This window comes from Carassius carassius, chromosome 24 (genome assembly GCF_963082965.1).
Source record: "Carassius carassius chromosome 24, fCarCar2.1, whole genome shotgun sequence".
NCBI lineage: Eukaryota > Metazoa > Chordata > Actinopteri > Cypriniformes > Cyprinidae > Carassius > Carassius carassius.
In genome coordinates this window covers 18,756,226-18,779,821 of record NC_081778.1, presented here as the reverse complement: position 1 = coordinate 18,779,821, position 23,596 = coordinate 18,756,226, and the positions used below count along the sequence as shown (strand labels likewise).

The following is a 23,596-nucleotide window of genomic DNA, read 5'->3' as shown; positions in this document are numbered from 1 at the left end:
CTACTACTACTACTACTACTAATAATAATAAATATTATTGAGCAGCAAATCAGAATATTAGAATTATAATTATATTTCATCAACATTTTAAGTCTTGGTAAACGCCAAAGGTTTTTTTTTTTACTTACCAAAACAGCAAAAAAACTTATTTTTTAAAAGCTGGTAAACGATACAAATCTTCTTATTGATGCTTCTTCCTTTTTTATTTGTTTTATTATTATTATTTGTTATTATGATTAGAACTACAACAGTTAACTATACAGTTAAATCAAGACATCCAAAAAAAATACAAATAAATAAAGTTATAAAAATAAACGTGGTTTAGAGTCTACATTACAGATATAAATATACAAATATACATTTTGACAAGAATACAAAGAAAAACTGAAACTAAATGTCAATAATCCAAAAACTGCATTTATGATATTATTGACGCTTCTTCCTGTTTCAAAATGAATGAGAATGTGACGTATTTGGACATGGGCGTGGTTTGTGACGCCACAATTGGATGTGGGCCGGGTTGGACGTCCACGCAGTCCGCAGACATACGCTCATGCAGGCAAACGCTCCTCACGCCAGTGACCATGGCAGACGCAGAGGACCCGGGTCCAGGCGCGGCCACTGACCCGGACACCCCGCGCACAACACGGCCACACTGCGTCTCGTTCAGCGAGACCGTTCAGCCAGCAGTCGGGATGGTGAGCCAACTACTGAGCCAGCAGTCGTCCTTAAAGTTCGACAAAAACATCAAACAGGCCTTCTACAACACGGGAGCGATGATCTTCGTGGCGATCTGTTGCGGAGCAGCCGTGTTGGTCTACTTCATCCTGGAGGCTTTTCTACGGCCGCTGCTTTGGGCAGTGCTGTGCGGCACTTTCCTGCACCCCTTCAAATATTCGCTCGCCCGCCTCGGCCGCTCCTGGCTCAGCAGCCTGCAGGACAGCGGCACGCCGATAGTGGTTGGGACTCTGTTGGTACCGGTGTGGTGCGTGAACTACGGGGTGGAGACTCTGGGCGGACTGGTCGTAGATCGGCTCAATGTACTTCTGGCAGTTGGGGCCGGTGTACCCCTGCTTTATTTCTTATATCTGTTCTGGAGCGTCGTTGGCATGCAGGTGATCCTCAGTCACGTCTGTACTGTCATCTGTCTCATCCTGGATTGTTTCAGTGCGGCGTGGGTGAGTGCTGTCTGTGTACAATGACACGTGAGCGGGACAGAGACACGCCTCCTGTCAGACAATGCTCAGGTGGTATAGGTCTAGTGGTTGTGGGACAGGGACTTAGAACTTCACTCCTACATAGAGAACAGAACAGTTCGAGAATTTATGTGTATTTATTCATATTTAGTAATGAAAGTTTTGTAACATTCAGAACTGTTCAAACTTATATTGTGTAAATGTTTGCTAGTGTAATGTGCTGTATATGTCTTATAGTGTTCAAATTTGTCAAATGTCACTCTCCCCAGTACGACTAAATCATTTTCTGTCAGTGTCGAGCCCTGTCACGGTGTGTCACATTTTGTCTGCGCCTCTCTTGCTTTCATCCATCAGAGAATCGTGTATTTACATTGCAAATCTGTCAACCTCTGTATGACCACGTCTGGCTTTGGAAAAACTTACCACGTGCAAATATGTTTTTATACAAAAGTATTCATGAACACAACTGGCCATGTGATGTGTCAACATATCTAGAACCCATGCTTAATACATGAATGGAGCATGACATCCCAAGATGCTTAAAATGTCTCTTAGGCTACACACACAGGCCAGATGATAAATCATAAGACATATTCTTAAAATTTACAAGAACTCTAAAGGACGAAATTTCACCCTGACATTAAATTTTATTACCTTTTTTTTTTTTTTTTTTTTTTTTACATCCCTTTAGTGGTTTATTTAATTCTTACAGGTCATGTGATGTCTGTTCTTAGTCTAAATTGTCTTCAGCCACAAAAGCCCCATCCAGCAGAATCTTGCGATCATCTCTCAACAAGAAAACACTAAAGTGTCGATTTATTCAAGAAGCTGGCAGTGGAACTGACTGTATTTTAAAGGAATATAATAATTATTATATCTTTTATGACAGAATTTCTTATTTGGCAGAACAATTCCTTTGACCCACTTAATTGAAGTGTCTGTTGATACATGCTCACAGTGCCTATGAGAGCTCTGAACATACTGAGGGTTTTTGTGATTATAAATAGATTGGTGGCAAATGTTTGGTGCAGGCACAGTGGTTACCAGAGATGCACATGTGTTCTCTGTCATTTTCTTTTTCAGGTTGGCACTTTAGTTGTGGGCTATGTGTTGGCTGTGGTGTTTAAGTGGACACCTGGCATGGAAGGTTACTTGCGTGCAATGTCTGTGCCTGTATGGACAGCACTTATTTTCTACCTGGGTAAGACCTCTTTTATATTTAGCTTTGACCTACAATCATATCAATGAAGGAATGCTAAAAATCCTCTCTTTTTCCCAGTTTCTCTGACAGGGTCTTGGCGTGTGCCTGTGTTTGTGGTGGTGGTGTTACTGCTAATAGTGGGATCTCAGGAGAAGCCTGCTGTAGCAGGGAAAGGTGAAGAGGCTGAGGCTCCAGCTCACATGTTTTACCTGTGTTCCTGATGTCCTCTGACCTTTACTCCTCTCTTCTCTCTGTATAGGTGAGCTCTCTGGTCAGGTGCTGTCCTTTGCTGCTAATACAATCTTCATGGCAATCTCCTGCAGTAACTTTAGCCATGCAGAAAAGATACAGGAAGAGAAGAGCACCAAAGAACAATGCAAAGGTGACACAAAAAAGATAAGACCGGTTTTGTCATGTAGCTGTTTGCGGAGCCATTTAACCTTTTTGAGGGAAAATCTGTGGGATTCTGCAGAAATTATTTAAATGTGCAAAATTGTCTGTGGGTCAGGTTATGACTGACTTTTAGCAGTGTGTATATTTTAATTTAATAAGTATATATAGGTTGTTTTGCTGCATGTTTCAGAGTGAAGCGTGGCACTATTTTCTTTTCCACGTGAGAAGCTCATGATCTGGTGTTTTTAGTGTCTCAGAGCTGTTTGGTTCATAGTGAATGCAACAATCTCTGCATTTGCTGTGAGTTAAATATGCATTTTTGTACCGTGGTATTCTCTAGTTAGATTTTATTTTCATAATCATATAATTTCAGACATTTTGTGAACATGTGAATACAGGATTTAACTAGACTTTTACTGTGAAGACTGTAAACCTTTTGTCATAGAAACTTAGACATTGAAAAGTCTTTCTTACAGTTTTCCGCCAGCTCTTTATTGTAATTTTACTACTGCAGTGTAATTAATTATACTTATGATAATATATTTTATAGTGGTTATTAGGGCTGCAGGATTAATCACATGCAATTGTCATGCATGTCTCGTCAGTAAAGCTGGTTCTATGATTAGCAGTAAATGGCCATCTCCTCCTTTCAAATGGAGCGGCACTTACTACACAGAGCCATAGTTCACTGACAAGCTACTCAATATCGCCTTCATAACTGAATGTGATAAGCAGGTGATGGACATTTACTGCTAATCATAGAACCAGCTTTTTACTGACGAGACACGCATGACAATTGCATGTGATTAATCCTGCAGCCCTAGTGGTTATATTATAATAGTAATATATTTCGGTCTCATTATTATTATTTCTATAGAATTCCACTCAGAGTTATCATACCTGAGGAATTTCAGACAGTTTCAGTTGCTAAAAATACTTTATGGTATAAATACTGTAATTGCCGATATTTTGAAAGGTATTGTACTGAGGTTAGAAATTCCAGTATGGTAGCAACAATTCTTCTATCATCATTAGTAAAGAAGATTTCTCCTTTCCCTCACAGACTCGGTGGACTACCCAAAGGGACTCTTTAGTATCCCCTCATCCCGGCGGCGTAGCAGACTAGAGTTCAGGGGTATCCAGCCCAAAGAGAAGGCCAGTGATATTTACTTTGTGCTGCTCGCGTGGGCTATAGTGCTGGTGCAGATCTGGCTCAACCTCTGGATCTTACAGTTACTCCCCATCCCTGTTGGCGGTAAATTTTGTGTTCATGGCCCTAAGGTCAACAAGTTTAGGATAGTATGCATGTTTTCATGAATGGGAGTTATTTTCCAGTTTGGGTCCTGAAGAAGGTGGTTGTCCATTTTGGAATGATGAACTTCATTGGGCGGACTCTAGTGAAATGGTGGACCGCTTCCAAGAAGTTTGTGAAAGACAGACAGGATGCTCTGATGCCTGGACCGATCAAAGGCCTAGCTCAGTTCTTGCTTCGGGTCGACACTAAGGTATTACCTTATATAGATACACACACAAAAGCACTCGCTTTTCTGCTTGGTGGCAGTTGTCGCCACATGTGCAGAGATCTGTGATTACAAAGAGGAACTGAATGTGGTTGTGGCTTGCTAATTCTCTTTTTTTTCTCACTCAACTAAGACAAGAAGTTTTCATAGCTCACAGAATAAAAGCTATGAAGGTCAGATGTGGATGTTTCTGTTTATTTCATTACTTGTAGAGGCATTTGGGAAAAAAATTAAATATTCAACAGAATCTGTTTTCAATGAGAGCGAGTAATTCTACAAGAAAATGTTATTAACCTAATAGTTGGAACATACTTCCTGTCACTCAAATCAGCTCAAGTACTCAGATCAAATCAAGAGTCACTATTTTTAGTCTGTGCTCAGTGATGTTGCATTTTTAGTTTGGTAGTTTTTTTTATTTTTTTATTTTTTATTTATTGTTTGAGGATTATGACATGATGAAGTCAACGTAAGCCCAAAAATGTGCCCACAGTTTCATAATGTCACTTTCATTTGAATGGGTTTGATCTAAAGAGAATGGAAACGCACTGTTGCAGTCAGTCTGGATGAAATCCTACACCTCTAAGAAAGCATGTGCACACTCCTCCCTGATCCCCCCTTATTAATCCAGTAGAGTAACCCAGAGTCTGCCTTTAGTTTTGCCTTCTCTCATTCTTTCACACGTTGAGTCACACATTCCCTTGTGAGCAAATGTGCTGAAAACATGCAGGGTCCAAAATGATCACTCACCAAAAAGCAAATGAGAGTAAAAATAGCTTGAGAACATAATACTGTTTTGCTAGCTGGTACTGAAAAATCTTTACTGAAAAAAAAAGAAACAATCTTTTGTATTTGTTTTTGTGGCAGGTGCACAGCAAAAATCCTTAAATATTACATAAACTAAAACAACATAACAACATTTGTTCTAAGAACTAGTGATGTTCTTTTCTTGTATAAAAAAAACAACAACACATTTCACATTGAAGCACAGTATCGGAGCTTGATTCATTTTGAGAAAAGCATGTGATCTATGATGACCAAAGCTTCATTTGCCTGAATTCAATATATGCCTCAAACGAAGCGAACCTTAACACTGTCTTCTTTACATTTTAATGTGTTAGCATTTAAATTTTTTTTTATATAGTAATTTATATATTGAGCTCAAAAATTTACATTGGCCATGAAATATCAGTCTAAGGACTAAGGCAGAGTAAAAATAAACAAATCATAGATTGAATTTATTAATTTATGTTTTATTTATTTCACTTACTTAAGTGCCAGTACACTGACACAATGAATGACTTTGCCAATAAACATTATTTATATAAAATAAAATTTGTATAATAAAACAAAGAATCTTTTGACCACTAGATGGCCACATCATGAAAAGTTTTAAAAAGCTAAGTAATAAACCTTTTCCCGATACAATTGTGACAAAAGCTTAGTGGTTCAGAACGCTTCACTTCACCTTCACTCTCTAACAACAACTACACACACAGTGGGTATTGAAAATAATCACCCCACTTTAAAATGAGCCCTTTTTTATTTTTTATTTTATTTTTTACTTTGCAGCATGAAATGAAGATGGTCAGACACAGTTTTTGTTTTATCCAGCTGTATTTCGTCAGTGCAACTTTTAACATCTAGGTGAAATATAACACCAACATGTCAGAAAAATAATAACAAATCATACCCTCCTAAATGACTCAATCAGATGTAGCTAATCACCTTCTATATGGCACACAAAGCTATTTGACTTTCAGCTGTGATCATTTTGATTAGCTCAACATGAAAAGAGCTTTCCTGGAGCATTTCAGTCCTTGATAGTGCAGCTGAAGCGAACGATCGACTATGGGTGGCAAGACACTGTCAAAAGATCTCTGGGAGAAAGTTCAGGACTTGCACAAGTCAGAAGATGGATACAAAACAGTAATGGCTTTATCAATGAAGCACAGTGAAGTCTATTATTAATAGTGGAGTGTATTTGGTACAAGACAGACCCTCTCTGGATCAGGACCAAGAGTACAGCAACTCCGAAGCATTTGCAGGAATTTATGACAAGGAGTGGTCAATGTGTGCATGTGACAACAGTATCACAAATTCCCCACAAATGTTGTTTGTATGGGAGCCACTCCTCAAGAAAGGCCATACGCAGTTACTACTAAAATTGAATTATTTGACCTCAACACTAGTTGATCTGTGTAGTGGAAATGCAGCACAGCTCACCATCCAAATAACAGCATTCCTACAGTAACGTATGGAGGTGGTGATCTCCTGTTATGGGGGGCTTCTCTGCAGCAGGGACTGGATGGGGCAAAATACAGCTGCAAAATCTGCTGCACTCAGCCAGAAAGTTGTCAATGGGAATAATGTTTACTTTCCAACATGACAATGACCAAAAGCACACAGCAAAACTGATCACACATGGTTGAAGGAGAACAAGGTGAATGTCCTTGCACGGCCTGATCAGAGCCCAGACTTAAACCCCACTGAAAATGAGTGCAGTCCACACAAATGTTATATGTGATGGTGAGTGTTCACCATCACATTTAACTGAACTTGAGCAGTTCTGCAGAGAAGAGTGGGCAAATATTGCAGAGTTAGTAGAGACACATCCCAACAGACTAAAGACTGTAATTTAAGCAAAAGGTGTTTGAACAAAATACTGACATAAGGGGGTGATCCTTTTTCCTCAATGAATCTGTTTTTTTTTTTTTTTTTTTTTCTGATATGTTGGTGTTATATCTTTCACTTGGATGTTAATGTAAATCCAGCTGGGTAAAAGAAAAATGTGTCCATCTTCATTTCAGTCTGCAAAGCAACAAAACGTGATTATTTTAAAGGGGTCATGAACTGCATTTTTTTTATTTTTTAATGTTCTCCGATGTTCACTTATAATGTTAGTGTGATTTCATACAGTATTAAAAAAAAAAGAAAAGTAATGGCTATTTTCTATCCTGTTTTTGAGCCTCTGCAGAACGGTCTGTTTTTATAGGTGGGCTTTCAAGACTCGAGAGTAACTGCCCACTGCTATGATTGGCTACCAGTCTCGCTTATTAAAATAAAAGCAGATGGGTGCTGCTGTGATGTACTCTGAGAACAACATGGATCATATGTGTCAAAAACATATAAATACTCTGTATACATCAAACGGTCTGGAACAGACAATGCAATAGTGGTAAAAGCACGTTTACTCACACTGTAATGACATTACTGTTGAATCCACTCTTGTCAGACTCAGCACTGCATCATCGTTTACTTTCAGTCTCTCTGAAAAGCCTGCATTATCCTAAAAAATATTTAAAAATGAATCCGAAGCAAAGAAAACAGTGAAGCGATCTGGAGCTATATATATATATATATATAATTGTATTTTTTTTTTTTACAATACCTTTACATCACCATCATATCCATGACTGACTGTTCACAGGAATGAAAGGAAAAAAAGATGACACAAGGACAATCATAGCATCATAGTAGATCCTTTTTTCCTGATAAAGCCCACCACATCACACCGTGTCATGCTCAATATGAATCTCTTCTTGTAACTTTAGTGTCTGGCCTGTTTTTGCCTTCAAACCACGTTGATGTTTGCTGCTTTCCTGCATACAGACTGGTTTTCTAATAACCGTTTGTCTCTCTGTCTCCCTCCTCAAAGCTCTGGCATTGGCTTAACAAGCAGGTAAATCGTTTGTGCTGGCAGCTGTACAAGAGAAAGAAAGAGAAAAGGGGAAGAGAATGAAAGAATGACAGTGTGCGCTCCCATTAAAAGCTTTAGAGTGATGCTTCACCCCTCCATCTTTGAGCTCTGCTTCGCTCACTGGTTTATGGCTGTTCCTGCTGTGTGGTGCTTTGTGCTGTGGAAAGGAGCGTGTGACTCTGGGTGTGATTGAAATACTGACATGCTAACTTTCAGAAGAAATGGAGAACAAAACTCTGAGAGAGTCCACGGTCTCTTCCACGGCCCTAGATGTGTGCTAGGCTGGTTGTCTTCAGAGTGTGTGAGACGCATGCAGGGCGAGAACAGACAGTGTGAATGGAGGTTTGGGTGAAGGGAGGCTTTGGTCTGTTGACACCAAGGCTGGTGGTGCTGGTGGTGTTTTTCAGGTGTGGGTGGGTTTGGTAAAGGGGTTTTCTTCAGTTTGGTTCTGAGTAAGCACACAAGCTTCGCTCAAAGAACTAATGAGCTGCCCACTGTCCTCTAAGGTAGAAGTGATACTCTTAGGAATGATTGATTTGCAGTGCTCTACATAGGAAACTCTCATAATTAAAATGATTAAAATTGACATCGACAGTGCTATTAACTAACTATAATGTTCTTTTGAACTATCTATTCACTGAACTATCCTTAAAATGGTGTCAATAAAAATATTAACTGTTTTTAACAATGATAATAATAAGAATTATTTCTTGAGTACCAAATCAGCATATTAGACTGGTTTCTGAAGGATCAAGTTTGCCATCACAGGAATAAATTACAAAAAAAGCTAGTTATTTTGAACTGTTATTATATTGGACAAAACTGCTACATTTTTGATCCATTAAATGCAGCCTTGATGAGCCAACCACAAACTTTCTCTAGCATCGTCTGCCATCTTTAGTTTATATCGCTGCAATTCTTTTCTGTATCATATGGAACTAATGGCTTAATAGCAGAGTGTTCCCCACAATGTTCAAATTTGAGCCTTTTAAACGCAGATTCCATGTCCTGTTGTGCTTTATTATTTGTATGTTGTTTCAGTTTCAAATGTCTTTGTAATCTTCTGAAACAACTTCCCTTGTATTCACTATTATGTCCCTCAGGAATCTTTAGGAAATTGCAAAATAGGCTGTAAAGGTTTGGAGAAGGAGTGATTCTGTTTTTTTAGTCTTCAGGCTTTTTTCATTTTTATTAACAGCTTAAGCTTTGTACTTATCCATCATCAACATTACCAGGTTTGTGTGTGTTAACATTTAGCACTAACGGAACCAGGGAACAGGATTATACATTCAAAGAAAGAAGCTGGGTGAGCAGAGAAACCGAGTCCACCTGCCAAAAACAAAAATATGCCCACCTCCACCTGTTTACAGCCCCTCGCTGTTTCCTGACAAGATGATCATCAGTGGTGTATTAACTCATTCACCCAGTGGAGAGTCTTGCTTAGACATCCAAGTGTCAGGGTGGTTTAAAAAGGAAAGATTTTCAACAGAATGTTTACTATTAATATTTTCACAGGGTTCTGTCTAAAAATGTAAATAAGGCTGTAGAACTGAACTTCTCTGAAGCTCAGGACTGATCCATGGATCAACTTTTTAAAGGAACACTTCACCCTAAACATTTATTTTAATCTTAATTTCTGTCTCTACCTCACATAAAGCAATCACATGGCTTGAGAAGACTTGAAAAGAATGTGAGAGATTTTTCATTGCTGGGTGAACTTTTTACTTTTCGGTTTCAGAACCAAAGAACACAACTTTGTTCCTCAGGTTTGGCAGAGGGAAGCAGGTTTCTGTGTTGTCACACACTTGCATGAATGATCAAGATTTGTTTTGTTGAAACTGATCTCTCTTTCTCTCTCTCTCTCTTTCATTTCTTTGCAGATGATAGTGTGGCTGGAGCGCTCTTTGGATAAGCTGATCAGTATTTTCATAATCTTCCTGCTGGTAACTGGCACGCTGCTCATGGCCTTGCTGCTCACAGCTATGGTACCGTGTTTCCAAACCGCTGCCCTTGGGCTGATTATTCCACTGTGTGACAGACGTGATCCGTGACTGATCCCACGCACCAATGATATTTCTGTTCACAGATGCACCAAGAGAGTGTTCATATCATTGAGGTCACCAGTAACCTGATCAACGAGACCGTGTCCAACCACCCAGAATGGGCCAAGTAAGTTAAAACACACCCTTATCATACACTGGATTTTAGATCAACTGTTTGTGTGTGTGTGTGTTCTCTAGTTGGCTCCCAGAGGCCCAAGTTATCCAGAAGGCTGTAAACTCTGCTGCCACAAATGTTTACCAACATGGGAGAGAATGGATCACACATAAGGTCAGAATGAACAGTTTACAGTGCTGTTAAAGACTACATGAAACAACATTCATAACAAATGTAAAGAGATGGTTAAATGAATGGCGTAATGACAAAAAAATAAAAGAAAACACCAATTCAAGTACCATAGCAATAACCCGTATGAAATCTTCTAAGACTTATGAATTATTATGATTGCTTTGTGTGAGAAACTGATTGAAAGTTATTAACTGAAAATGTTCCCTTGTGTCACTGCCCACAAATTTGTGTTATTTGAATACGCCATTATGGAAAAGAAGTGCACTTAAGCATACTTTTAAAGGGGGTACTAATTACAGAAATAATATACTTAGAAAAATATACATTCACTAAGTGTGTGCTGAATTGAATGTTTTTGGACACTAAATTGCATATTAATGCAATTAAATAAATATGTATTATAGTTTGGATATATATTAAATGCAATTAATTTTTTGATCCCTTTATCATCTTTATATATAATTTCATAATTACTTAATTTGTCAATTAAATATTGTTAAAATGTACTGCTGAATGTACTGACGAGACATTTTAATTTGATTTTATGTTCATACATTTAACCTTTTATGCTTTATGTCTGTGTAAAGCTGAATACGCATTTATTATGTGGGTGTTATTGTGTATGTGTGCATTGTAGCTTCATAAGATGTTGGGTGATAAAGTGAACAACACGGCTGAGATCGAGAAACAGGTTTTGGAACTGTGGGACCGTCTCTATCAGTCCTGGATTGTCAAGGTAATAACAAAATCTTGCTTTTTACTTATTGTTTTTGTTGTTGTATTCCAGTCCATGTTTTTGTGTTGTAGAACGTGACTCACACTGGACGACACCGTGGACAAAAGTTACATCTGCACAGGCAGAACAGCTGGCTCGGGGACATACTGGACTGGCAGGACATCGCCTCATTTGTGCAGGAGAATATCGAGACGCTGCTTTCGGTAAGGCTCCAGTCTGTGTGTATGTGTGGTGGGGAGTGTTTTTATTTGACAGATTGATAAATATGTTGTCATCTGCGCTAGATATTGGAGTCTCTGTGGGTTGTGATGAGTCGAAATGTGGGCTTGCTGATATCCACAACAACCACGCTGCTCACCGTACTGTTCCACAGTGGCACCGCACTGCTCAACTTTGCCCTGTCTCTGGTAATACACACATACACAATCAGATTGATGGAATTGGATTTTAGAGGTGGTTTTAAATATTTGTTGTTTCTCTGAATGCATAGGTGATTTTCCTAACCACACTGTTTTACCTGCTGAGCTCCAGTGGTGAATATTATAAACCTGTGAAATGGGTTATCAGCCTCACACCCCTCTCCCAACCCGGACCCTCTTCAAACATTATCGGACAGTCTGTGGAAGAGGCCATCAGGTACACATGTCTATGTGGAGGTTTGGTTTGTCTCAAAGACCCCCCAATATCCAAAGGCCCACAATATAATATACAAACCTGATTTCGAAAAAGTTGGGACACTGTACAAATTGTCAAATTTCAATATTTTATTCAGAATACAACATAGATGACATATCAAATGTTTAAACTGAGAAAATGTATCATTTTAAGGGAAAAATAAGTTGAGTTTAAATTTCATGGCATCAACGCATCTCAAAAAAGGCCATGTTTACCACTGTGTGGCATCCCCTCTTCTTTTTATAACAGTCTGCAAACGTCTGGGGAGACAAGTTGCTCAAGTTTAGGAATAGGAATGTTGTCCCATTCTTGTCTAATACAGGCTTCTAGTTGCTCAACTGTCTTAGGTCTTCTTTGTCGCATCTTCCTCTTTATGATGCGCAAATGTTTTCTATGAGGGAAAGATCTGGACTGCAGCCTGGCCACTTCAGTACCCGGATCTTTCTTCTACGCAGCCATGATGTTGTAACTGATGCAGTATGTGGTCTGGCATTGTCATGTTGGAAAATGCAAGGTCTTCCCTGAAAGAGACGACGTCTGGATGGGAGCATATGTTGTTCTAGAACTTGGATATACCTTTCAGCATTGATGGTGGCTTTCCAGATGTGTAAGCTGCCAATGCCACACGCACTCATGTAACACCATACCATCAGAGATGCAGGCTTCTGAACTGAGTGCTGATAACAACTTGGGTTGTCCTTGTCCTCTTTAGTCCGGATGACATGGCGCCACAGTTTTCCAAAAAGAACTTTAAATTTTGATTCGTCTGACCACAGAACAGTTTTCCACTTTGCCACAGTTCATTTTAAATGAGCCTTGGCCCAGAGAAAACGGCTGCGCTTCTGGATCATGTTTAGATATGGCTTCTTTTTTGACTTATAGAGTTTTAGCCAGCAACGGCGAATGGTACGGTGGATTGTGTTCACCGACAATGTTTTCTGGAAGTATTATTGAGCCCATGTTGTGATTTCCATTACAGTAATATTCCTGTATGTGATGCAGTGCCGTCTAAGGGCCCGAAGATCACGGGCATCCAGTATGGTTTTCCAGCCTTGCCCCTTACGCACAGAGATTTTTCCAGATTCTCTGAATCTTTGGATGATATTATGCACTGTAGAGGATGATAACTTCAATCTCTTTGCAATTTTTCTCTGAGAAACTCCTTTCTGATATTGCTCCACTATTTTTTGCCGCAGCATTGGGGGAATTGGTGATCTTCTGCCCAACTTGACTTCTGAGAGCTCTCATGGAATCCAAAATGAGCCAGTATTTGGCATGACATTTCAAAATGTCTCACTTTCAACATTTGATATGTTATTTGTATTCTATTGTGAAAAAAATTTAAGTTTATGAGATTTGTAAATTATTCCATTCTTTTTTACTCACAATTTGTACAGTGTCCCAACTTTTTTGGAATCGGGTTTCTAATATTAACAGAGCTGTAGCTATAAAAATATATGATTTATATATATACACATGGGCAGAATTGTTGGTACAGTACCTTTGGTAAATATGATCAGAGAAGGCTTTGAAAATAAATATGCATTAATCTTTTTGATCTTTTATTTATTTTTTTAATCACAAAAATCTAACCATTTTTAGGAGAATATGAATTTAAAATTTGGGAAAATATCATTATGAAATAAATGTTTTTTTTTCTCAAATACACGTTGGACACAATTACTGGTACCCCTAGAAATTCTTATGAGTAATATATATCTGAAATATATTTCCATTTATATTCACAATTTTGAGCACACCAGGGTGATTATGAACATGAAATTATTCAGCCATGGCTTCCTGTTTCACAGAAATATAAAAAGGCTTCAAGAAAAAAAAATCGAGAAAAGAAAATACTTTAACCAAAAAACTATCTCCAAACAATCTCTGTTCAGTGTACAATAATCCAAAAACAAACCTAAAAAACAACACAAAAAAGGGTGACTGGGCACAAAACCAAACTTCTGCTATAGCCATTCCAGTCCTCTGACCTGAACCCTACGGAACATGAGAGGAGTGAACTGAAGAAACACCAACATGGAGCTGGGAATCTAAAGGGTCTGGAGTGATTCTGGATGAAGGAATGGTCTTGTGTCAGGTGTTCTCTAACCTCATCAGGCATTATAGGAGACACTATTTTGGCAAATGGAGGTTTCAAAAAGTATTGGGGAAAAAAGGGTACTGTTAATTGTGTTGAATGTGTATTAGAGAAAAACATTTATTTCATAATGATATTCCTCCCCATTTTAAATTCTTATCCTCCAGTGAGAGGTTAGTTTTTTGGTGATTTTATTTTTATTATTATTATTATTATTTTTTATTTTTTTTTTTCAGTAATGCACTTACAATGGAAGTCTATATGAAGATTATACAGGAGGGAAGCATAAACGTCATAGTTCACCTAAAAACAAATCTGAAAGAAAGAAAATCCTGTCATCATTTATTCACCATCGTGTCAATCCAGAACTATATAGCTTGCTTTCTTCTGTGGAAAACAAAATAAGATATTTTCACTCTTTTTTTGTTGTTGTTGTCTATCGAGTGCAGGTAAATGAGGTCAATTGTTGTTGTTTATTTGTGTGTGTGTGTTCTGTGGAAAAAAGAAATCTGAACAGGTTTGGAATGACACCAGGGTGAGTAAATGATTTTTGGGTGAACTGTCCCGCTAACACCAGTAAAAGACACTGTACTTTGTACTCACCACAAGAGGGCAAGACTGTGCTGCTTTTTGACCTTTTGCCATTTGAACAGTTCATTTAACTGAAATCATGATTAGAAATGAAATGGGGTGTAATTGACTGGAAATAATCTGCAGGTAAAAAATTTGGAGGCTCATCTGCAGGTTAGGGTGACCCAGAAAATGGAGAATGAATGGGTTCACAAATCTGCTGTAGCACTGTGGTGTTCTTGAGCTTGATGCTTAACTCCAGGTTTCTCCAGTAAAAATTAGCGTAATGTAATTTGCTTGGATAAAAACATGTTATACTCACAGTCACACTTTTCCCTTCATAGACAATGCCAGAAGCTCTGAAAGTGAAATGAGGAATTCACTGTTTCCTTTACCTGAGCTCAGTGTCTGTGTGCTGATGCTGCCGTTACCCAGAATGCAAGATATTCCATTAGACCCGTGTTCATGAGCGCTATCACAGAGAGACTGATTCACTCTGACTCCAGTCAGTATTAGACTAACTGAGGGGAGAAAAGCCCTCTGTTTCTGCTGTCTCATACAGTTTTCTGTACACAGGGGTGTGTTTGATGCTTCTCTGAAGATGGCTGGATTCTATGGCCTTTATACTTGGCTAACACACACAATATTTGGCATCAACATTGTCTTCATCCCCTCAGGTAAGACTAAAGTATATATATATATATATATATACATGTATATATATATATATATATATATATATATATATATATATATGAATACTTATGCAAGGGTGCATTTAATTGATCAACATTTAAAGACATTGTAACAAAAGATTTCTGTTTCAAATAAATGCTGTTATTTTGAACTTTCTATTCATCAAGGTATCCTGAAAAAAAAGCTTTTGTTTATAATAAGTAATGTTTCTTGAATTTATCAGAATGATTGTGATAAGATTCGTATGGCAGAGAAGGAAGGAGACCAGGGTCGGCGTACTGAGGCTCGTGGGAACTTTATTACGCTAAATCAAAATGAACGAAACACACAGTCGCGCCACATGCGCATGAATCACAACATTGATCCTTTCAGGCTCTCGCTTTCCGTCGGTCGTTTCTCCCACGAGTCCTCAGGTCTCTCGCTTTCCTCTGGTTCCCAGCCGGCTTAAATACTGCTTCCCCACGCCAATCACTGCAATGAGAAGCAGGTGTCACTTGTTTCTCACTTAACTCACTTACCACCGCTGATCTCCTCACTCTCTCTCCCGTCGCAGACCTCGCTGAACCACACCTCCCCTGCCACATACCCCCACCGCCCGACTCAGGCCGGGGAGCCATCCGGCCTGCAGCCCCCCCCCCCCCCAATTCCTGGAGAGGAAGTCGGCCACAGCCATCTGCGCCCCCGGCCTGTGAATCACCTTGAACTTAAATGGCTGTAAAGCTAGATACCAACGGGTGATTCGCGCGTTGGTATCCTTCATGCGGTGGAGCCACTGGAGGGGCGCGTGGTCCGAGCAGAGGGTGAACTCCCGGCCCAGGAGGTAGTAACGAAGGGTGAGGACCGCCCACCTGATGGCCAAACACTCCTTTTCTATGGTGCTGTACTTAGCCTCTCTCTTAGAGAGCTTCCGGCTAATGTACAGCACCGGGCGATCCTCCCCCCCCACCTCCTGGGACAGGACCGCGCCTAGCCCCCTGTCCGACGCGTCAGTCTGCAACAAAAAGGGGAGAGAAAAGTTAGGAGAGTGCAGGAGCGGTCCACCACACAGGGCAGCCTTGACTCGGGTAAAGGCCTGTTGGCACCGCTCCGTCCATTGGACCGTATCTGGTACCTCCTTTTTAGTGAGGTCAGTCAGGGGGCTAGTGAGGTCCGAATAACCAGGAATAAATCTCCTATAATATCCCGCCAGCCCCAGGAACTGCCTCACCTCCTTTTTGGTCTTGGGTCTGGGGCAAGTCGCAATTGCTGCCGTCTTGTCAATTTGGGGACGCACTTGCCCGTGACCCAAGTGGAAGCCCAGATACCTTACCTCCACCCGCCCAACCGCGCACTTCTTCGGATTGGCCGTTAGCCCCGCCCGTCTCAGCGCCTCGAGGACAGCCCTCACATGCTCCATATGCCGCCGCCAGTCGCCACTATAAATGATAATATCATCCAGGTAGGCGGCGGCATATGCAGCATGCGGGCGCAGCACCCGATCCATGAGACGCTGGAACGTAGCGGGGGCCCCGAACAAGCCGAACGGAAGCGTCACAAATTGGTGTAAACCAAACGGCGTGGTGAAGGCTGTTTTTTCTCTAGACATGGGAGATAAGGGGATCTGCCAATATCCTTTTGTCAAGTCCAATGTCGAATAAAAGCGAGCCGTACCTAACCGATCGAGCAACTCGTCAATCCGTGGCATTGGATAAGCATCAAATTTTGACACTGCGTTCACCCTGCAATAGTCCACACAAAATCGCACCGAGCCGTCCGTTTTGGGGACCAAAACAATCGGGCTCGCCCAATCACTGTGGGACTCCTCGATTACTCCTAACCCCAGCATCGCCTCTAATTCTGTCTGAACCACCTTTTTCTTGTGTTCAGGTAATCTATATGGCCGGCTGCGAACCACCACGCCCGGCTCCGTCTCAATATGGTGCTGAATCAGATTAGTACGACCAGGTAGAGGCGAAAACACGTCTGCAAATTCGGACTGTAATTGTCCAATGTCAGTGAGCTGCGAGGGCGAGAGGTGATCCCCTCCCGGGGCCAGGGCGAGGGATTTTTCTTTAATGATCGCCTCTGGCCCGAGATCCTCCTCTCCGCTCACTGCCGTCGCTAGCAACACTGACTCCTCTTCGCTCCATTTTTTAAGGAGGTTGAGGTGATAAATTTGCCTGCAGTCGCCTCTATCTGTTCGTACTACTTCATAATTGAGATCGCCTATTCGCTGTGTGACCTCAAAGGGCCCTTGCCACTTTGATAATAATTTGGAGCTGGAGGTTGGCAGTAATACGAGCACTCTATCTCCCGGTGCAAATTCTCGGAGCTTAGCTCCCCTGTTATACAGCTGGCTTTGTCTGCCCTGGGCCTGAAGCAAATTCTCCATTGAGAGCCGCCCCAGTGTATGGAGTTTTGCTCTCAGGTCCATGACATACTGAATTTCATTTTTGCTATCCGAATGTCCGTCCTCCCAAGTTTCTTTTAGGACGTCCAGCACCCCGCGGGGCTGGCGTCCGTAAAGAAGCTCAAAGGGGGAAAACCCCGTGGAGGCTTGGGGGACCTCGCGCACAGCGAATAAGAGGGGCTCTAGCCATCTATCCCAATTTTTCGCGTCTTCTTGTACGAATTTACGAATCATTGTTTTCAAAGTGCGATTAAATCGTTCGACCAGTCCGTCTGTTTGTGGGTGATAGACGCTGGTCCGTACCGCTTTAATGCCCAATAATTCGTATAATTCGCGTAACGTGCGTGACATAAACGCGGTGCCTTGGTCCGTGAGAATCTCTTTTGGGATTCCCACGCGGGAGATTAAACGAAACAGGGCGTCCGCCACACTCTTCGCCGAGATATTGCGGAGCGCCACTGCTTCGGGATATCGTGTTGCATAATCCACTATGACTAACGCAAAACGATGTCCCCGTGCGGATCGTTCTAATGGCCCGATGAGGTCCATACCAATTCGTTCGAAGGGGACCTGCACTAGAGGTAGAGGGCGCAACGGCGCTTTTGGGGTGGCCGGTGGGTTCACCAACTGACATTCCCGACACGACGCGCACCATCTGCGGACGTTCTCGTGAATGCCCGGCCAAAAAAATCGGGTCATTAGACGATTTAGCGTGGCTGTCATACCCAAATGCCCCGCCATTGGATTGCAATGTGCCGCCTGGAAAAGCATTTCCCGACGGCTCTTAGGTACTAATAATTGGGCCGTATCTTCCTTTGTCTGAGCGTCATGGGTCACTCGATACAACCGGTCCTTAATAACGGCAAAATACGGATAAGAGAGCGCGCGGTCAGGAAGGAGGACCTGCCCATCGATGGAACGGACCTGCTCGAACGCATGTTTAAGGGTTTCATCCTGGGACTGCTCCAGGGGAAAGTCATCGCGGCTGGAAAGGTTTAGCCTCACCAACTCGCTCGGTTCCCCTGAAGCTTCCCCACTGGGTCCGGGTACAGACTCTCCCACCTGGGCGCACGCCCCGCTAACCGGGCCTCTCTTTTTCCCAGAGGCATCCACTGTTAAACACCCCAATAATTGTTCAAAAGCTGGCCAATTGGTACCCAAGATTAGTGGATGCCGGAGGCGCGGACTAACGGCCACCTCCACATAATGCTTTTGTCCCCTAAATTTGATGCCTATGGTTTTTATGGGGTATTCCACTATATCCCCGTGCACACACCTCACCTTAACCACGCGGCCCGTATCCAATGCCCCGGATTGTATCAGGCTTTGATGGATGGAGGTCTGGTTACAACCCGAATCCACCAAAGCCTGATAGGTACCCCCCTTAATACTCACGGGTATTTGGTACAACCCGGCTTGATCGGGGGCAGCCTGCGGGTCGTCCGGGATCCGGACCCACGTCCCCACTTCCATAACCGGGCACCGGTCCACAAAATGGCCCGGATCCCCGCAACGCCAGCAGGCCGGCCCAGGCCCCCCCGCCACCCTAGTGGTTGGAAGTGGGTCAGGTGATTGACGTGGGGAAGCAGCTGGTCGCTCAGCCAGACCCTCCCCGTGCGGCGGCCCCATTCCCCTGGCCGGACCCCGTGACATGGCGGCCGGCTCCGTCCCTGCTCTCCAACGGGGGGCGGCCCTCGGTGGCCCCGTGTACCGAGACCTGGGTAAAGGGACAGGCTTTGGAGGAAGAGGAGAGAGAGAGGGGGGGGAAGAGAGAGAGAGAGAGACAGATGGAAGGGGTTCGCCGACCCCGGAACACGCCGCCAGCTGATCCTCCGCCAGTTGGATGGCCAGATCCAGCGACGCCGGCCGGTGGCACTGGACCCACTGAGCAGTCCTCTTCGGGAGTCGTGAGATGAACTGCTCCAGCACCACGGTGTTGATAATGGTCTCGGCGTCGCTTCCTCCGGCCAACAGCCATTTGCGGCAGGAGTCCCGGAGCTGCTGGGCTAAGACAAAGGGCCGGCCCACTTCGGTCAGTTCTAGTGACCGGAAGCGTTGACGGTGCTGCTCGGGGCTGAGGCCGACCCTTTGGAGCACTGCTCTTTTTAAGTCTGCGTATACCAGGAGGTTCTGGACGGGCAGTTGTTGAGCAGCCTTCTGGGCCTCCCCTGACAGCAGCGGAATTATCCGGACCGGCCAGCTGTCCTCCGGCCACCCACACGCCTCGGCCGTCCTCTCAAACAGATCGAGGAACGCTTCCGGATCATCTGTTGGCCCCATCTTCGTAAGAGGCATGTGGGCAGCAGGGCTGGAACTGGGGGAGGCCGACCTCGTCCGAACCTCCCGGTCCAGCATGCTCCGGAACAGCTCGCGGTCCTCCCGCTGGACCTGCATCATTGCCTGAAACCGATGTTCGTGGTCGGCTCGCAGCTCCAGCAGGGCTTGATGTTGTTCCTGATGCAGGCCCGCGAGCGATGTAATGAGCTCCGCAAACGGCGTTCCCGATGTTCCTGACGGGGTTTGCATGGCGGCGTCGTTCTCCTTCCTTCCCGGGTTTCGGCACCAGTGTGATAAGATTCGTATGGCAGAGAAGGAAGGAGACCAGGGTCGGCGTACTGAGGCTCGTGGGAACTTTATTACGCTAAATCAAAATGAACGAAACACACAGTCGCGCCACATGCGCATGAATCACAACATTGATCCTTTCAGGCTCTCGCTTTCCGTCGGTCGTTTCTCCCACGAGTCCTCAGGTCTCTCGCTTTCCTCTGGTTCCCAGCCGGCTTAAATACTGCTTCCCCACGCCAATCACTGCAATGAGAAGCAGGTGTCACTTGTTTCTCACTTAACTCACTTACCACCGCTGATCTCCTCACTCTCTCTCCCGTCGCAGACCTCGCTGAACCACACCTCCCCTGCCACAATGATTTATGAAGGATCATGTGTCACTGAAGACTGGAGGAAAGGCTACAGAAAATTCAGCTTTGCCATCACAGAAATAGAATACATTTTAAAGTATATTAAAATTATAAATAGTTGTTTTAAATTGAAATAAGATTTCACAATATTATTGAGTTTTTGATTTGAGCATAAGAGACTTTAAACTTTCAAAAGTTCAAAACAAATGAAGTAATACTGATCCCAAATGTATATATTCTCATTATTGTCTTGCCTCTCTTATCTTTCTCTCTCTGCAGCAATGGCAGCTATCTTAGGTGCAGTGCCCTTTTTGGGGACGTATTGGGCGGCACTGCCAGCAGTGCTGGATTTGTGGTTGGCACAGGGGGAGGGAGTCAAAGCTCTGCTGCTGCTCTTCTGCCATCTGCTGCCAACATACTTCGTTGACACGGCAATTTACTCTGATATATCAGGGTGTGTTTTTATAAATTACGTTTCTTTTATGTTTCTTCTGTAGTGTCCAAATTTGGTTGACTGTCAGCCAAACATTATTACAGCTTAAAACTTGTTTGTATTTGTATACCACACCCTCCTATAATTTGCATTAATATAATTATTTATATATGCAGAGGTGGACACCCATATTTAACCGGCCTCGCGGTAGCAGGTGGCGCATACTATTTAGGTTTGGAGGGTGCCATAATTGGACCGATCCTGCTGTGCATCCTGGTGGTGGCGTCCAACATCTACAGCGCCATGCTAATGAGCCCTAGCAGTTGTCAGCCAACGCCAGTGCAGAGCCACTTCCCTGTACATCATGACAGGTGATAGTCTATCATCTGGCTCTATTGACTACTTTTTCATTGTAATCACCATTCAAACTCTTTTCTCTTCAATTCTCAGGTCATTAGCAGAAATGCAGCAGAAGAAAAGCGATGAATGAACGAGATGTTTGAGCCGCCTGTTACACTTGTTAATAGCACCTCCTTCTCTGGTGTATCCCACGGACTATAAAAGAGGGCAGTCTTTCAGTATCTTCACCCTAAGAGATCTCACAGCAACAGAATCACTGCATTCTCTGCAAATGTGGCTCTCATAGCACACAGAATAATGATGCCCCTTGATGTCGACCTCTGTGCTAGCAGTTTATTTAGCACTTGTGGATAATGCTGTAATAACAGGTTCAAAAAAGCAATGATGCTTGCACACTCCAGTGCAAAGTTTAGTAGTTAGCATGCCTGTGCACTGTCTAGCACTGTACTGGTGAGTTATGCTAATGCCGCGATGTCCACATTGTGCTTTACTGTAACATTTCACCAGGGTCCCACTAAACAGACCATGTTTTAAGCCTATAGATCACTGATGTTTTTTTTTTTTTGCTTTATCTGGTAGTACTGATTATTTATCCCATATTGTGGATGTGTTTGGCACTGTTGTCATGTAAATGGTTAAGTTTGTGTAATTGAATTTACTCTTCAAACACCTGTTTAAAAGTGTTATATCTTTCTGTTTTCATACATATACATTCTGTGTTTCTGGAGATTTACCTTCCTGCGGAGGTTAGTCCCAACAGGATGATCTGCAGGAGTAGGACTGAGCAACGCTGAGCTAAACAAATGATCTTATTCAGGCAGAGGAGTGTTTATGAACAAATTCTATCTTGACTATAACAATGTGAAACTAACTTAAACTAGTCTAAGCGTCTGCATCACACAGTTATATATTTGTTCATATTCATATTACCTCAAGCTTCTTAATGAAGTACATTGAAACAAAGCACATTGCAATATTTCTGTACTACTGTTTCTTACATTCTCATTTCTTTACCTGTTTGGATTTTATTTCACTTCTATCGCAGAGCTGCCTGCTTAGGAAGGATGTTAAAATACCAGTTTTTTTTTTATTAATGTAAATGGTTATTTCTTTTTGTGCATACCGTACTATTGTTCAGTGCTCAAACATGATAAATAATCATCATTTAACCAGTTAGAAGAGATAAACAGTACTTAAGGTAGAGCTAAAGTACCAGAGAATGCTGCTGGCAGAAATGATATCAGCCTTATGTTTATAGAAGAGCCTTATGTCAAGCTTGAAAACATTACACTGAATTGATAAAGTACTCGCTCTGCTGTTCTTACAATTTTTTCCCTTTTCCCCCTCTTTATTTTGGCTTGGTTATTCACATTGTTCACATGTTCTGTTAAAAACATCACTGAAGAGTGAAAGTGGATGCACTTTTTTCGGTTCATGCCAAATAGGAGAAATATTATTAATAGTTAATTGCTGCAATGGCTATTGTATGTGAAGTGGGATGGGGTGGGGTGGGGGGGTTTATGGTTTTATATTTTCATTTATTTAAATGTGAAATTAAAAAAAAGACTGTTTTGTTCATACACAGCACTATTAAATTGTTTTAATAAAACTGATTGATTTTTATTTTAATTTGTTGGGTACATCTGTATCTGTTGTCTTTCTGGATGTGTAAAATTTAATTGAGGCTCATTTAGGGAATTGGATGTTGATATATTTAAAGCATTAGTGAATGCTTATATTTAACCTCTCAGAGGATTCACGTTCGAACAAATTTCGATCAATAAGTAACTTTACTTCAGGTTTTAGGTATCTGGACTGACTGCTGTAAAATACAACTATTTTACATAAAGAATACCATGGGCTTTTGAGGTTTTTGAGTGTCTACAGAACAGAAGCAGCGTACGTGAAATCAATTTCTGGTCGGTGACGGTCTTTTCACTTCCGGTCTGAGACTGCTGATTTAAAACAGCGGTCACTAATGGCACTGCAGGTCTGTAGCTGGACTTATCTCAATACAAGCAGAGTGATATAAATATAAAAAGTCCAAGAGCTGTTGAATAATGACCGTGAGCTCGAGATTTTCTTTTACCTTTGACCTCAGATGCCCTCTGTTGAGTTCACACGTCCTCTGTCATCCTTCACGCCATCATATCACAAAGCTTTAAATTGCGCCACCTCAGAAAGGATTGAGGTGGGATTGAAATCGATTGCCATTCACTCGCTCAATTACGCTGAACTGGCCTATTGACGATCTCTCTATCTCGGGTGCAGTGTGAGGGAAAGGGAGAAGGCGGCCGAGTCCGACTGTACTGTCTGTCATCTGTTACATGAACAGTAGGAACACGAGGATGTGCAGCTTTGATTTGAG

The 23,596-nt window shown here is 42.2% G+C and overlaps 1 protein-coding gene across 1 annotated transcript; it reads left to right on the top strand.

Annotated features, from left to right (window-relative positions):
• The first annotated feature begins 437 nt into the window (after nucleotides 1-437).
• LOC132103087 (transmembrane protein 245-like) lies at nucleotides 438-22,291 on the top strand. The gene is made up of 17 exons (XM_059507902.1): nucleotides 438-1,178; nucleotides 2,280-2,397; nucleotides 2,476-2,571; nucleotides 2,657-2,779; nucleotides 3,854-4,045; nucleotides 4,126-4,295; nucleotides 9,888-9,992; nucleotides 10,094-10,176; nucleotides 10,248-10,338; nucleotides 10,994-11,092; nucleotides 11,164-11,295; nucleotides 11,377-11,499; nucleotides 11,583-11,728; nucleotides 15,012-15,112; nucleotides 20,715-20,889; nucleotides 21,045-21,239; nucleotides 21,319-22,291. Exons 1-17 carry the CDS (start codon nucleotides 453-455, stop codon nucleotides 21,356-21,358), a joined length of 2,715 nt encoding a protein of 904 aa, XP_059363885.1. The 5' UTR covers nucleotides 438-452; the 3' UTR covers nucleotides 21,359-22,291.
• Nucleotides 22,292-23,596: the final 1,305 nt, after the last annotated feature.